This window comes from Leuciscus leuciscus, assembly GCF_965113295.1.
Source record: "Leuciscus leuciscus genome assembly, chromosome: 7".
Lineage (NCBI taxonomy): Eukaryota > Metazoa > Chordata > Actinopteri > Cypriniformes > Leuciscidae > Leuciscus > Leuciscus leuciscus.
In genome coordinates this window covers 41,928,436-41,946,260 of record NC_138731.1, presented here as the reverse complement: position 1 = coordinate 41,946,260, position 17,825 = coordinate 41,928,436, and the positions used below count along the sequence as shown (strand labels likewise).

The 17,825-nt window shown below is 35.2% G+C and overlaps 2 protein-coding genes across 5 annotated transcripts in view; both read right to left on the bottom strand.

The window, feature by feature from the left end:
* The window catches only part of cobll1b (cordon-bleu WH2 repeat protein-like 1b), a 56,514-nt gene extending 39,873 nt beyond the window's left edge, over positions 1-16,641 (bottom strand). Inside the window, exons 1-2 of one of the 4 annotated variants that reach the window (XM_082174632.1) lie at positions 16,447-16,641; positions 15,369-15,443 (exon numbers count right to left, since the gene is read on the bottom strand). In XM_082174632.1, the coding sequence (XP_082030758.1) occupies positions 15,369-15,443; positions 16,447-16,487 (116 nt within the window). In that variant the 5' untranslated portion in view covers positions 16,488-16,641. Of the gene's footprint in view, positions 1-14,955; positions 15,295-15,361; positions 15,444-16,446 lie in introns of those variants that run through there. The other 3 variants (XM_082174629.1, XM_082174630.1, XM_082174631.1) reach the window with 3 other exon arrangements.
* The window catches only part of csrnp3 (cysteine-serine-rich nuclear protein 3), a 264,623-nt gene that overhangs the window by 56,756 nt on the left and 190,042 nt on the right, over positions 1-17,825 (bottom strand). The gene's annotated exons all lie outside the window — the stretch shown is intronic.

Here is a 17,825-nt window from a genome sequence, read left to right as displayed (position 1 = left end):
GCCCTTATAAAAACAGAGGGAATGCTAAAAATGCTTACCGCTGACAGCTACTCCCTGCAGATCTGCTGAAAAGGTGTGATGACCATGAATGAAAGCATTATGTGAGCTACACTTTAAGGTTTTTCCACACATAATAACAGTTCTATTTAGAACCATATCGGTCCTGAAGAACTGTTTTACCGTAAAATGGTTCTTTGTGTTAGAGCTTAGAGTTCTTTATTCTCGCCTAATTGTTTTTTTTATCTGTAACCATCAAAAAATCCTTCCAAAGCCACAAAGCACCTTGTTATTGGTTTTTTGGAGCTCAACCATCCAACTACACAGACTGTCACCACTCAACAGGTACTTAATATCCTTATTATAGGTACAATATGTAGTTTTTTTGCTTTAAAAATAGCAAAAATCACTGTCTATGTTATATTTTTTTTTCACTGTATGAATTAAATATATACTGATTCTTATTAAAGCTACAAAAGTTATTCGGCCGAGAGCAGCGAGTGATTTTCTCTTTGTTTTTTGTTCAAGACCCCAGTTATTGCAAGCCGTTGCGATATGCATATCGCGATATACTGTATACATTTGCGATATTTCGATAATTTCGATATATTGTGCAGCCCTACTAAACACGATGTAAATAAGAGATTAAATTAGCTGAATTTTTTATTATAACGGGAGTTTTCATTCACTCACTTGCATTTAGGGATGGGACTGTATGAAAATTTCATATCACGAACGATAATAGTGACCAAAATTATCGTGATTATCAATATTATCACGGTTTTGTTAAAACGAGATGAAAGTGTTCAAAAATAACTGATGCTCACACTGAAAACATTTTTTATATTTGAAAATCAACAAATAAAACAAGCAGCTCTATGCACTTTTTTAAGCAAGATTATATTCTGTGGCATTTCCTTCCTTAAAATGACCGTCGTCAATAACAACGCATTATAACACATGTATCACAACGGACGCGCACGCACCCTCTCGTTTCATTCAAATACAACTTGCCGTCTTGCATCTCCGTTTTCGATTGTATTGAAAATGAAATCAGAGTTGATTTATTGTTTACTGAGTTTGATAATATTTTTGTGATCATGTAAGATTTAAAACATTAATCTGCCTTCCACCATTCCTTCTCGAATAAAAAAAAACAACAACATTGCGCGCTGCGCCTGCGCCAGCCTGTTGCTGGCTGGACAGGATTTACAGTGAGTTATTAAAATCGCGATAATCAAACACGGTTTTAATGATAATTCAATTTTAAACGATAATACTAACCGTCAGTACATTTTATCGTGGTTTATAGTGAAAACGGTAATCGTCCCATCCCTAATTGCATTGCAGCCGAACTAAAGTGATTGATGTCAGCTTTATACACTATTGTAAGATTCTGTATAGCATATTCAAAGTATGGTTCTTTAATGGAACCTTATAGAAAGGGTTCTATTTAGCACCAACAAAGGTTCTGCAATTGTTACCATCAGAAAAGCCCTAATTGTGTTCAGAACCATTTTTTTTAAGAGTGTTGGAAATAAAGGCTCCATGCTGCATAAATAACCCTTGGAAAGACAAAACACCAGTGAGGTCTCTTTAATATTTCAATGCAAATTATAGATTAAATGGAGAGGACTTTTTTTTTTTTTAAGACCCAAATTTGACATTGGACATCAAAGTAGAAAAGTGTCCGGGATGTGATGCAAGAAGAAGTGGCTTCGATTGAAAAGGGGTGTTTGATGGGCAGAGGAGGATATTCCCTACGGACAGACAAAACACAGATCCAGGGCCACAGCTGGTAATATGGTAAGAGAAGGTCGCTCACCGTAAACACAAGCTGTTTAGAGAAGGTCTGGAAAGGCCATTACTCCCAAAGCATTGTGGGATGGGAAGATAGAGGAAGAAAATAACACAGAGACTCTGTGTGAATCACATCCTCTGTGCATGCCCTATTATTTCAAGAGAAACAAAATGTTTTCCCTGAACTGTGCTTGTACTCAAAATGTTACCACATCGAAACCATTCTCTCACCTTATAATTAGTCAGACTACACTGGAAATAGGGGTGGGTGATGGACCAGTTGAACCTGATTCAAATGTCAATTTGAATAAAATTTGGTTAGTTTGGAAGATATTTGAGAATCGGTTCACGGGAATGTTACTATCAGATAGGCAATGGCTGTTATTTATAAATAATATATCGTATTTTTATATCTTTTTTTTTTTGTGCTATTTATTTTATGCACTACGTATTAAAATAACTTCTAACTACTGCAACAGAATCAGCTTATGATGTTTGTCTCTTGCAAACTAAGTCAACTAAATTAATATAATAGTCTGACAAAGCAAATAATAATGCATAGTAATTACATATGATATATTATTAAAAAAAAATTATAAAACAAATAATCATAATGCAAATAATCGTGCATAATAAGTAAATAAAAATAAATAAAAAATGTAAAAATAATAAGGAACTTAATGCAATTGCGGAAATACAAGTAAATAGGTTCAAAAATAAAAATAAATAAATAAATAATAAATATATAGGCTATATATATTTTAAATAAATAAAAATGTAATTATAGAATGTTAAGAATATTTTAAAAATGATTAAAATAAAAGATTTGCTCAATTTATAAAATTAACGAAATAAAATTAGTAAATAAGTAGTAAATAAGTTTCTGCATTGCATAAGTTCTCTTCAATAGATCCTGAGTCTTCGACACAAACACGATTCATCCACACTGATCTTAAGGCCCAATCAAACGGCTTATAAAAAGGCCACAGAACGTTTTAAAGATGCAACAGCGCTTTCATGTTGTTTTAGAATACAAACGCAAATGGCTGTGCATTCATTTGTGATTTAATTATAGCTGTCACAGGATATGTATGTATTTGTGTAATTTACCATGCGCTTATAAAACCATGTGCTTATTGTGTTGCGTGAAATGGCAAATTTGGGAGAAGCTTTGGCGCTTTGAACTCAATGAGAGCGAAACTGTCAAAGCCGTTGCGGTGTTGATGGTGTCCCCTCTTCCCCTTCCGCAACTTATTCCGCAAATAGTACACTATTTATAAGTATAAAAAGCAATGTAACTACTAGTTAAACTTATTGCAAAGAAAATACTACTGTTTTTACATAGTGTAAATAGAATCTATTGCTAGATTATAGCAATATAATTGTTTTCTATTGAAAAATTATTTTTAAAAAAAAATATTTAAAAAATTATTATAATAATAAAAAAAAAATTTAAAAAAACATTTAAGATTTTAATTTCATAAAAAAAAAAAAAAAAAAAAAATTTATTCTAGTGAAAAATTCTGTTTCACTGCTGAAACAGGGGGTTTCGTGACCCTTTAAAATACTGTGTTGGGTCACCTTTTGATGTCCAAAGTAAAACAAGTTGTGATCTAACCAACGGATCTAAGGAACATTACAAACCACTTTTGTGATAAACTAGACCGCCTCATTCAAGCCGCTTAACAACGGTCTCTGAAAACCAAATGGAAACAACTCCATCTCACCAGGAAGCCAAAGAGACATAGGCCAAAACAAGAAGGTCATAGTGTTTAACACTGCATTTACTGTACGTTCACCATTGAAGCAACTCTCCCATGACGAGCCAGAAGGGGGAGGCGTGGCGTACAATACAGATATAATGCTCAATTTGGGATTCAGAACTCACTGGGTGATCCATATGCGACCCGCAAATGACCCCATGCTTTACAGGTCATGCAAGAGGGTCAATGTACTGCCTGATGAACTCTCACTCTTCCAGTTCACCCACGCGTCTCTCCGGGTTCACATATGTCCCGACCTCGACATTCCCATCGCAGAGTCTCTAGATACAGAAAAGTCAAGGGAAAAACATCTCCTTCTCTACAGAGACTGGTCAAAACATCTGCCAAGTATTTTAGATAAGCAAAGCAGAAGGGAAACGGTTCAGATCACATGCTCGCAGCCTCGCTGGGATATTTTGTACCTCTTAGAAGATAAGTAGACCGGAATTAAATGCTTAGCTTACTTGAAGACCTGTGAAATCCAAATCCACTAAACGTGTTGTATGCTGAGATGTGCGGGAATATTCAGGAGTATAAAAAGGTTGCAAGAGCTCCTTATTAGCAGAAGAGCCAACATTTACATAAAAGTAAAAAGGGAAGTATTTCCCCTGGAGTTCGAATTAAAAACTATTACACTGAATCCTTTCTTCTGAGACAAAGGGACATTGTCTGCCGAGACACACTTGCCAGAGATACACCAGTCAGTGTTTTCCTTCTTAGCCAATCACACACACAGTAGCGTCCAAAAGTCACCGGGTGGCCAAATTCTAGACTTCACAACACTGATCTTCATCACCGCTTGGGTTTGCAATGCAAGGTCAGAGATGCTAATGCATTCATTGTTCTGTCTTAGAGTCATGACTTGGTGTGTGTGTTTTTTTTTTTTGCACAAATTTTTGTATCACACAAATTATGAAATTCAAGAATATTTGGCATAGGTACAAAAATATAGTCAATAAATTTAAATAAATAAAATCAAATATTAAAAATATAATAAAAATGATATAAAATAAATAATCAAAATACAAATAATAAGGCAACTAAACAAATAATCATGCATAGCAAGTAAATATTAATTAAATAAAAAAATTTTTTTTTTAAATTAATAGTCAAGGACTAAAAGCCACAATTTTGATTTCATGAGATCTCTACGGCATTAAATATTAATTAAATATTGCATAGCAAGTAAATATTAATTAAATAAAAAAAACAAAAATCAAAATGAATAGTCAAGGACTAAAAGCCACAATTTTGATTTCATGAGATCTCTACGGCATTAAATATTAATTAAATATTGCATAGCAAGTAAATATTAATTAAATAAATAAAACAAAAATCAAAATGAATAGTCAAGGACTAAAAGCCACAATTTTGATTTCATGAGCTCTCTATGGCATTATAAAGGTGCATGCAAACAATATGCATGATAAAAAAAAAGCCTTAAATTTGATTTGATCGCTGTTGGACACCTACACCAGAATTAAATGAGTAAATCACAAGAAGATAGTACAATAAAAATATATGTGTGTAGACAGCAATGATTTCTAATGAAATCTGAGTACCTGACACAGGGAATAAAACACAAGAGATTTTTATAACAAGATGGACACACTTGATAGAAGTCATTACGAGTTGGCGAGCTCAGCGGCCTGAAATCCAGTCCCTGAATGACTATGATGTCTAAGTTATGCGGCAGATGGACATTTATACCTCTCGTGTTACATTGAAAAATGAGGAGGAGGGGAAATTGTCGTCTTTTTCATAGTTTTATGTGCTGGAAAACAATTTGTCTTGTTATATTAAAATATTGTGTGCAATGTGGGAGCAGGTTTAAACTCGATTATTACATTTTCTGTAGAAGATGCAAGTGGTGTTTTCCCATGCAGATTCACTGCCATGATGCAAGGGTGTTGCTAAGGGGTTGCTAGGGTCGTATCATAAAAGTAACAGCACTCTTCTCTTCGAAAAAATGGCACATTTTGAGGTGTCATTCATGACTGTGACATAAACAGTGGGGAATTGTAATACTAAGTCTTTGTAGTTTGACCAAATAATGAACCACAAATATAAGTAAAAGTGAAATTGCTTAAAGCCAACTCTGACCAAAGTCTGACTTTCTAAGTTACATCCGTTTTCCATAATTTGCATTAAAAACAATCCATAACTCGAATTTATGTTCATAAAAAATTGTTCATAAAAAATTATACAAATAAATAATGATGATGATAAACTGCCACATCGGGACACATCAGATTGTCAGACTACTATTATTTATTATTATTAAAGAGTAATGAGATAAATAATATTAAAAATAAGAATAATACAAATCATAATACTACAGTATTATTATTACATAATTAATATTATAAACAATATTTTTTTATAATTATTAAATAATTAATACAATATATTTATAGAATTAAATCAATATAAAATAGTATTAAAATAATAATACAAAATTAGTTAATAATAATAATAAGACTGCCATATCAGATTCCAAAAATAAATAAATGTAAAAAATAAGAATACTACAAATGATAATACTACAGTATTATTATTAAATAATTAATATTATAAACAATATTTTTTTATAATTATTAAATAATAATTAATAAAATATATTTATAGCATTAAATCAATATAAAATAGTATTAAAATAATTATACAAAATTTATAAATAATAATAATAATAATAATAATAATAATAATAATAATAATAAGACTACCATATCAGATTCCAAAAATAAATAAATGTAAAAAATAAGAATACTACAAATGATAATACTACAGTATTATTATTAAATAATTAATATTATAAACAATATTTTTTTATAATTATTAAATAATAATTAATAAAATATATTTATAGCATTAAATCAATATAAAATAGTATTAAAATAATTATACAAAATTAATAAATAATAATAATAATAATAATAATAATAATAATAAGACTACCATATCAGATTCCAAAAATAAATAAATGTAAAAAATAAGAATACTACAAATGATAATACTACAGTATTATTATTAAATAATTAATATTATAAACAATATTTTTTTATAATTATTAAATAATAATTAATAAAATATATTTATAGCATTAAATCAATATAAAATAGTATTAAAATAATAATACAAAATTAGTTATTATTAATAATAATAAAAAATAATAATGCCACATCAGATTCCAAAAATAAATAAATGTAAAAAAGTCACACATTTATCACTTCTAAAACGTCAGCAGAACCACGAAACGCATTTATAAGCGAGGCTGACTCTGATGCATGATAGATGGATTTAATTTCAGAGTAAAGAAAAAAAAATGAAGTGGAAAAGTCTTCAATAGAGCATTTCTTCAAGAAATCTGTGAGCTCTTTCAGTTCCCACAGGCAGGTTCAGTGTGTTTTTATGACGTGAGGAGACGATCTCAAAGCGTAGACAGAGTTTTTTGTTGTTGTTGTTGTGCCTAGTCATTAAAAAGAGTCGGTTCATAAGACTAATGTGTTTATGAATCAGACTACAAGCAACACAATGATTCAGCTAAAAAATTAGTGCCGGAAACACTGTCAGAGAATGTGGACATTCAACTTTTAGTAACACCAAATATCATGAAAACCCCAATTGTCCAATTTGTATTTTTGATGCCGATGTCTGTCCTCAAGACAAGTGTCGTCTTTGTACATGCAAGCACACATGTGCATTCTAGCACACTCGAACACACAACACTGACAGCTTCCAGTTGCGCCAACAAATGTGTAACACTTGAGGAACTCAATGTGCATCATCTTCTGGAACGCAACATTTAAAAGGACAGCATGTCTGACGGATAGTGTAACTCCCCCGAAAAACACAAGGCACACACCAAACTAATCAATTTAGAGCATTTTCCTTCTTGCTGCATTCAAAGCAGTTTACGGTCACTGCCTGCAGGCCTGACAGCAAAACAAAGAGCCCCCATTCTCCTGTGTTCTCTGGAGTCCTGCCACATGCTCTTTCAGTGCTCGGAGAAACACAACATGGAGAAATAAAGGCCTTGTATTCTTCAGACAGGAAAGGCAGTGCGAAATCAGGAGTTCTCATGTTCCACAGAGAGAAATACTGCATTAAGTCCTCATGGAAGTGTTGAGGAGGCTGGAGTGCTAAATACAGCTGTTGAGAGAGAGAGAGAGAGAGAGAGAGAGAGAGCATGTGTATATGTATGTGTGGAATGTGGAGGAGTCAAGACGTATGGTATGCACAGAAGATCTATGGTGTCCACAGATACTGGCTCTGCTCCAAATCCTAGTGAGCTTTCTATACGTAAGCAGCATTTTAAGACATCATGCACACAACATAGGAAACATTAATATGCTGATAGATTCTATGGCAGCATTGCATGTGTTCTTCTCAGAGAAGATAATGGCAGAATACATTTGGACAAAAACACATTGCAGATGAAGCAACACTATTCATAATAATAATAATAATGATTTAATATGGAAAAATAGCTATGAAATCCTCAATCCAACTAAAGACTGACTAGCAGTGTTGGGTGAGTTACTTTAAAAAAGTAATTAGTTATAGTTACTAGTTACTTCTCACAAAAAGAGTTAGTAACTGAGTTACATCATTACAAAAGTAACTAATTATCAGGGAAAGTAACTATTGCGTTATTTAAAAAAAAAAAGAAAGAAAAAAAAAAGAATTTAAATATGTGAAATAACTTGGATATCCCCAATATTAAATATGTTAAATGAATGAAATGGAAACTAAATAGAATAAATTATTATTATAAAACATTGTACACTAATCTACACTATTTTAATGTTGCTGTGATTGACACCCACTGATCTATATAATGACATATATGCTTTTTTATATATATATATATATATTTTTTTTTTTTTTGAAAGAAGTCTCTTATGTTCACCAAGGCTGCATTTACTTAATTAGCAATACATTAATAACAATAATATTGTAAAATATTATTACCATTTCAAATACCAGTTTTTTATTTGAATATATTTTAAAATGTAATTTATTCCTGTGATGCAAAGCTGAATTTTCAGCATCATTACTCCAGTCTTCAGTGTCACATGATCCTTCAGAAATCATTCTAATATGCTGATTTTCTGCTCAAAAATAATTTATTATAATTTTTCACAATTTTTGTGTGGAAACTGTGATAATTTTTTCAGAATTCTTATATGACTAGAAAGTTCAAAAGAACAGCATTTATTTTAAATAGAAATCTTTTATAACATTAGTAATGTCTTTACTGTCACTTTCAATTTAAAAGTGAAAGTGAATGTATCCTTGCTGGGGGGAAAAAGTATTCATGTCACTAAAAAAATAACTAAAATCTTACTGACCCCAAACTTTTGAATGGCAATGTATTTTTATGCTACACATTTAGGCTGCATATGTAAAGCGTACCAAATCAGCAACCATGAGGTTTCATTTCAGATAGGGTGCGCCCTATAGGCAGTAGACAGTAAGGTTTTTGAACAGAGCCATTGTTTTCATTCTGCTAGGCTTGTCGCCACAAGATAACATACTCAAGTAAGCAAATTAAGCAAGTATTTAATGATGCTACTATGCTACAACTCACGTGTACTATATTTAAAGGGATAGTTTACTCAAGAATTCAAATATGTCAACATACATCATAACAAAAATAAAATAAAATAGCCCGTATACACACCTGTGCTTTTTTTTTCAGCACTAACTCTCCAATCCAAATGCATGTTTCCATATACACACAAACATTCTTCTATGCACATTTTGAGCAACATTAAGGCGAGTAAATGATGAGCAAACTTTCATTTTCTGATATCCAATATGAGAAAGAGAACTATCCCTTGGCATGCGATATCAAACGTAAAGAGTCACTTTAGCTTCAAATTGCCTCAGGCTGTAGATGTCTACATTTTCCAGACTAGCCATTGTTGTAAAAGTGTTTTAGGGAGTTGTCTCTTAAAGCCAAACCTTACACGGTAAACAGGACATGTTTAAATGCTGGACTATTAATCATTCTGTTGATTCTATTGAGAAAACACCCAACCTGAAACCTTTCATATCCTGCAAAGTGTTCATAAGTCTCAGACAAATATTCAACGTAGACAGCCTTACTAGGAGTTTAAATCAGACAATTTATCACGATATGATATCGATTCTCTCAGTAAAAGATACGATATTTGCAGATATCTCAAAAAATTATGCGATAAGATTATGTTTCGATTCGATTCAGGGCTATATCAATTGATTTATCGATATTTAGATTTTATGTGCCAAGTTTACACAACCAGTTACATTTTTACCAACTCACAAATGCAACCAAAATATATAACATTAACTTTTATTTAAAGGGGTGGTATAATGCCCTTTTCACAAGATGTAAAATAAGTCTCTGATGTCCCCAGAGTGTGTATGTGAAGTTTTAGCTCAAAATACCCCACAGATATTTTTATATAGCATGTTAAAATTCTCACTTTTTGAGGGTGAGCAAAAACGCACCGTTTTTGTGTCTGTCCCTTTAAATGCAAATGAGCTGCTGCTCCCGGCACAGAGGGCGGAGCTTCAACAGCTTGCACTCACACAGACATGCACTGAAAATGTCAAAAACTTTTAGCCTTTTATGTTCAAACCGGAGTCAGACAATGATGGAGAGACTCAAGAAGAAGTGACAACATGTAGAAGCAACAGGACATTTCTGAATGGTTAGTTGATGAATTTATGTAGTTTATGTGTAGTTATCTTCTAGTCATTGATTAGCATATTCTGTCTTGATAATCTATAAATCGTGTTCCGGGGGCGGGGTTTATGCTAATTTTAGGGTTAGTGATGTCACTAATCCGGGAGGAATGTCGTGTAGTCCCTACCAGCCGTTTGTTATAGTCCTTAAAAAGCAGTTTCTTTAAAATAAATACTTCTTCTTTAGAAGAAATTGATACATTGTATCGTTAGACGTTTGATCAATGCATCGGCTATACAAGGAAGTGTTGTAAGGCAGTTGCTATGGTGTTCTGACTGGTTTCCAGAGGTTTCAGGTTTATTCTGGATGGGATGCTCTGATGGTATCTAGGGTGTTGCTAGGTGGATTGTAGACTATCCTGGGTGGTTTCCAGAAGTTCATTATCAAGCCAACATAACATCACTCTTCTTATACTGTAGCTTTTCAACAGCGGATTGGATAGAACAGCTGTGTGTGTGTTAGTAGTACAGTATATGAGCGTATGCAGAGGGAAAGCTGGAGTGTGAGAAAGTAATGGAAACATCTGCAACAACACTCAAGTGCTTCCATACCCTGTCCCTAAGGTGACACTTTGTTGTCAAGGCCTGGTCCGTGCTGCACTGAGGTAAAAGTGTCTGTGCTGATCATGTGGAAATTACTACAGATCACACAGGATGACATCATAAGCGAGTAAACATTCCTGCAGTTATTCTCAACACCGAAGCTGTTCGTCCAGCTTTGAATTCCAAGAACAGATGTCAAGAGTAAAAGAAGCCAAACTGCAGCAGCACACAATAGAGTCCTGCCAACACCTGCGAAGTTCCACATCTTGCTTTCATATTTGCAGAGATCAAACTTAAATTCCCCTCATTTGTCAGTCTCTTCTTTTACCATTCCGAGCTTCCAGAATATGAAACCACTGCTAAATGCGGGCACATCTGCAGTCGCTGTACGTTATTAGCAGGCCCGTATTATCTGCACTTTTTTGGGGGGAGGAAATCGGCAAAACAGATTTAAATATTGTCATATGTGTTGCATGGATTGTGAAAGTGCAACACTTGCATTGGTAGCTGGAAGCATTGTCAAATTAGCTACAATATTTCATAAACAAACACAGAAAATTACTTTGTTTATGACATGCATTTACTGCGATTCAGTAGGACTGGTAATCAATTCAGATTTTCCAATTCAATTAGGCTACTCCAAATCCGACTGAAGTCCGATCAGATTTTGCAAGTGTGAACAGCAAAAAATTAAAGATAAAATAAATAATAAATCACAGGAAATGCAGTTTCGAGTTACATTCATATGTGGTTTGAAATCCTATTCGAATCACATTTCTGGATATCCGTTTCAGTCTGATTGCTCTGATCAGATTTCACGTGGTTTTTGTGACTTTCTCACGGCATGTCAAACGTAAACATCAGACGTTGTTATGGGAAACATGCTGAAAGTCACTGCAGAAACAAGGTTTCTGACAATGGCAATGGCAATGTTTTGAAACCGGTAGAGACGACGGCATGGAATAAAGCCGCTCATACCAGCCTCCTCCGTTTCTGCCGCTGCCTCAGACGACGCAGTAGTCCAGCGCACACATCGTCATGTTGCACATAAGACAACATCTGTTTTGCAAATCCCTCCATGCTGCGGCTGTTGTTGTTGGTTTTGGCATAGAAGCCAATCCAGATATTCTTGAAAACTAAAGAGCGGCATGGGACACACAAATCAAATCTGAACAGTTGCGATGAACAACATGGACAGTCAATAATTTTAGATGGGATTCCAAGCGGATACACAAATAATCAGATTTGGACTGAGAGTGTGAACAGAGCCAGATACAAATGCTCTTGATTCAATTTGATTCAATTTCAATTTGTTTGAATTCAATTCTGATTCATTTGAGTCAAGTTGTATTTGTCAGTTGTAAAGTCCATTTTGCTTCTTCATTCTTACATACAAATACTATCTCATTGCTTAGGCAGTGTTTAATTACGCTACATTTATTTATTTATCAGACGTCTTTTTCGTCGTCTTTCCCAGCAAGCAAATTTTGCGTTTAAAAGACGCCTAATAGCCATCAAAACACAGCCCTGACGTCTAGGCTAAAACAAGGCAAAATTCGGGCTGTCAGTGAAAATTGAATAGACGTCTAACAATAGCCCAAGAATAGACGCACAGGCTACGCATAGAACATGTCAACCAAACCAAACACCTTGTAATCAGTGTTAACTTTGCTTAGGCTACATGATGGAATATCATACATCTTGCAAGTTATTTTGGCAAAATGATATGTAACCAAATTCAATGTTATTTTGGCTAGAAATGGGCTACTTATGGTCGGGTCTATAGTTAACCTAGACGGTGAAATGATGGCTATTGCTTGCTGTGTAGGAACCAACAATATTCATAGTACACTATGCCAGGTTTAAGGTATAAACAAGATTAGATCAGTTTCAAATTGGTAGCGTTTTTTTTTAAACTATATATAATTTTTTTTTTTAAATCATGCATTCGTGAATCAGAGTACACTGGTTGTGTTTCATATGGAGATTGCGATTGACCGGAAAAACTATACTTTTAGCCAGACCGATGCAGACCCCAAAAATACAACGTGCAAAAGGACCTGCAGGGGAATAGAGTGAAATCAAACTCATGTTTTTTGAAATTTTCAAACCTCATGTGAAAACTGTGTAAATCAATTGTGTAACTTGGCAAAAGGCTGGGAATTTTGAATTTACAAACAAGAGTTGCACCACAGACATAAGACGGTTGATGGCCTGATGCCCTGCAGTGCCAGAGAAACCCGAATCCTGCTCCCGAATTACACAACAATTTCTGTGCGGTTAAAGGGATATTTCACCGCTGGAAAGATGAATGTGTATTTAAATTGGGTCATTTATGTAGCAGATACTTAAATTATTTTAGAAGTTGGTGCATTCTAGACTGAGAAAAGCAAGAAAATTTATTTTTGGCTCATGTGGATGAAAGACAACAACTCCCAGAATGCACTTGCTTCGCTGCCCAATGAGGACACTCCCAAGCCACGCCTACCGGTTACAGAGGGCAGTATCGGAAGAAATGATACAGCTAGGCTACTAGTCGACTCGAAACTGAAAAGACAGCGTTTTATCGTGAGATCCCCCTATGGGCGGGTTGAAGACATGCGGGACAAGCTCCTCCTACTGGCTGGAGTCTCTCGCCTCTGGACAAAAAAGCCTCTGATGACGATAAATGACGATTTTTGCGTCATCTGAGTTTTTTTTTCCAGACACACAATACAGAAATCTCTGGTCTCAGGGGGACATGAGGGAGGGAAGCACGGTCACTCGAAAATACTACCGGGTTTCTACTGATACAAAGCCTAATGCTAATCGGTGAAGTATCCCTTTAAGAGTCACGCTGTTTACCACAACAAAACGTTCCCGCTGTAAACCCCACCGACAGCACTAATCAACTGATCCTGGGTGCAAAATGAAAGCACTTGTGTGACGCTCAAAAGACTCTTATAAGAAAGCCTTAAAAATATCAGACACGCCTCTGATTAAAATCACAATAACACAGGGATGTGCTCATAGCATCGTGGGAGAGGTAGCGTGTGTGTGTGTGCGTGCATGTGTGTGTGTGTGTGTGAGAGAGATATAATAATGCAGAAAAAGAGAGTTATGAGAACGTGCTGGAAAATATCTCTCCGATTTCATAGAAAACGCTTCCAGCCATTGGAAAGCTCTCAGCTGACATCATCCTTTGCTAGCAAAACTCAACCCATGGAGCACAAATTTCCAAAGTCTTAAAGTCCAAAGTGTGTTAATAAAGATCATATTTGACGCTAATGCATATGGAGGATTCAACGTCCAGATCTCCTCACTCATGATACAGACGGCTAATCGGCCTCATGTGGTTTTCAAAGACCGGTTCTGTGTCTGGTTTGTGTATTTTAAATGTCCTAGTCTGATTCTGAGACTGTAGTATTGCCCCCACAGACATGGATTATTACACCAGATAAGTACATTTGGCTCTGAGGTCAAATTAACAAGCCTCACATTGAACGCAGCAACCATTTTTCCTGTAATCTCCAGTCTTATCTAAGAGGGAAATTAAAACTGTAGACCCCGTTCTCCGCTCGACGACTCTTGTCCAGTAATGTAACAAATGCAATTACATCCTCATTTCCCCAGCAAAGAAATTAACCAGGAGAATTTTGCCAGAGATTTTGCAGAGACTCCCCCTCCCCTAAAGTTCATTTCCCATGACCTCCACATGTGTCCAAGAGCGTTTCTCAGCTCTGCTCTGCAGGCAGGAAATGCACCGAGGTCAAAGGTCGAGGCTATGCCTGCGACAACAGAGACTTTAATTACAGTCAGACTGTCTTGTAAACAAGCACACAATGTCTAAATCTTCACTCATAAACAGCCCAGTCTACAGTGACCGATCGCACAAATGTCAATCCTGCCCAATGCATTGCATTCATACATTTATTATGAACGCTTATTCCAGAACTCACATTATGCATGTGCAATAAACTGCTTGAAAACTGGGAAAAAAATTTAAAGTACTAACTTTTCCCCAATTCTCCTCATTCCACGTTATCTTTAAATCCACAATATGGAAGAACAAACACACATGCATTAGTATTACAATCTTTCATGACACTTTCCTACAGACTCAAATATCCACACTTACTGTACAACTGGATAATTTCTACAATGCTTGTAATGCATTGCAAATGTTTCAATCGTTACTCAATTTATAGTTCTTCCTGTGTCTTCACATTCTATCCGAAGAATATCTTTTACCTAACAGAAGCTAGTTGACGACATCATCCTCAAGGAAGTGACATCATCATGTTGATGGGAAAACAACAACAGCACGAACATATTTGATAACATTAAAAATCTGTATGATGTCAAAACTTTAAATGTACCTCTTGACCTAAACTGATTGCTAAGCATTGTAATAACAGGAAAAAGTTATAATATCGAAGATTTCGAGACAAACAAGCATATTCAAAGTTCAAGACATACTGTATAACACAACTACTCTAAACAGATGAAACCCAGAGTTAAGGAGTAAATCTTTTAGTGCTTACGGTGTACCTTCGGTCAGGCGGTCGGCTGTGCGCGTTGCCATCCATCCCTGCCGCGGCCTGCATGGCTCTGAAATCCCTGGCACTGAAGAACAGAGAGCAAACACTACTCACTCGTGGCACAGTGACTATAAAGGGAGTGCTGACAGATTAAGAGGTTAAACTCGACGAGTCAGTTTTGCAGAAGGTGGTTCTTCATGCCAAATAGTCAATAGTGGGCATGGTTCCCTTGTTGAAAAAACAAACATCTTCATTTTACACCAGACTAGCTGGTTTGCTGCTCTCCCAACAAGGCTGGTCTATGGGCTGGGTTAAGAAGGGCCACTTTTAAGATGGTCAAGACCAGCTTAAACCACTCAGGACCAGCAAACCAGCTTAGGAAGTTTTATATTATTATTATTATTATTATTATTATTATTATTATTTCAGAAGGGTGTGTAGAGGTGTGTTCCCAGGAAGGAAGGATCTTTACTGGCTGTCACAAAGAAAGCCACTTTTATTTAGCGAGCAAGCAAAAATTATTAGTCTAGAGATGTGATTCAAACGTGACTAGGGTTCGAATCCAGCCTCAACATAATAGTATCATTTAACCAAAAAAATTTGCAAATGAACTAATCAGACTACCCTGCAGTTTTGTCTTATGGAAAATAACATTGTGAGAACTAATTTTGTAGTCAACAGGCAGGGGGAAACAGTGCGCTTTTGCTGGCTGTCAACTGTCAAGAAAATGTCAAAAACATCATCATGCAATTCAAAGACCTAAAATAGTTTTTCGGGGAGGACACAACTATAATGGCAAAAAATAAATAAACTACAATAAAACTATTTCATAAAAAATACCTCTAAAAATGGTTGAAAAAAAACTAATTCGTTTTTAACAAATTAGCCGGTGTGATTGTGTTCAAGACCACACAAGTTCGAATCCCGTCTCAACATACTTTTTTTTTACTAGCAAAACAAAAAATAGACTTAACAGCAAGTCATCACTAGGAAGCAATTTTGGCATTTTGTATTCATAATTCATTTTGTGGTTCATGAATAAAACGATCATAATAGTTTGAATGAGAATGACGCAATTGAAACGTTACCTTGATCGCCGTTGAAGTTTCGCGTGGCTGTCAACTGTCATCAGTCTCGTCAAAACACCATCATCAACAACAACTTCACCACGTTTTGGAGCGTTTCTGCAGACTTAAAGCACTCCTTCTTGGTCCCTGCATCACTTCTGTCCCGTTACCCCCTTAAAATTCTGCAACTCCCACCATATTTTCCAGAGTCCTCCCCCTGTCAACAGACGCTCCTCTGTTCCTATTTAAACGAGGGAAGACGGCAGCTTCGCATATTCAAGTCATGACACGATGAGTTACAGTCGCTTACATCTTCACGCTAGATTAATCGACTGGTCACACTCCGGATTTACACATTTGCATGTCGCCCCCGAGAAGAAAAGTCACAACAAAGCAGTGAATGTGCTCTAATCCTGTACAGTAATGCCATGCGAGAGATTAAAGTTTGTTTGAGGCGAGCCTTCCACAGTCTTCTCAAAACGCTGCGTGATTAATTCATAAATATCATTATGATATATTAGTAAAATGTTGATTGGCATGCCAATGGTGTAAAACTAAAGGATGATCATTAAGTAGGCTACATTTGGTCATGGAGGATTTTAGATGGGCTACACTTGACGTGGCGAACCAAAACTGGTAAAATAGCGACATCTAGTGATAGAACTGCGGTATTACTTATTTTTCAGACGCCTTCACCAAAATAAAATTTGTAATTATTTACTCACCTTCATGTCGTTTAAAAGACGTAAGTTCTGCTCATACATCTAAGGAGAGTTTCTGAAGAATATCCAATGAGAAATCTTTCATAAAACAATAGACATATTCAGGGTCTTTTGTCAAGAAGACAAAAAAAAAAAAAAAGTGGCCTCGTGCTTTTAGCGTGGACCTTTTTCCAGACTGTGATGACGCGTTTTAACGGTCATCAGCATCGTAAATCTTGCAGTTATTTATATATATTTATGTATGTACATTTATACAATTTTACTTTGTATTATGTATTACCTTTGCATCAAATGGCAACTAGGCCTAGTTAACGCTGCTGTGAGGGTGTTTCTTATACAGCGTATGGGAGTGACAGACAGTCAAATTATTGACGTCTTTCTGTCTTCTGACTGCCGTTATCAATCTCTCTCTATTTTTTTCTTCCTTTTGAAAGTTGTGAAAACACTATTGTGGAGTTTTTGTTTTGCTATTTCAGGAAATGGGAACACGAAAAAGTATATTAATGTAGTCTTTCATTCACGACTTCCGCTTCTGAGAAAACCGGAAATTTGAAAAGGGTCAATTCAGATTAACTCAGTGTTGTCATTGTGTTTAAGCAAGCATTTATGTAGAATACAGGAGTTTATAAGCAAAGAGGTCGTCAAAATACACGACAGACTCCGTTTGGAGTGTCGTGC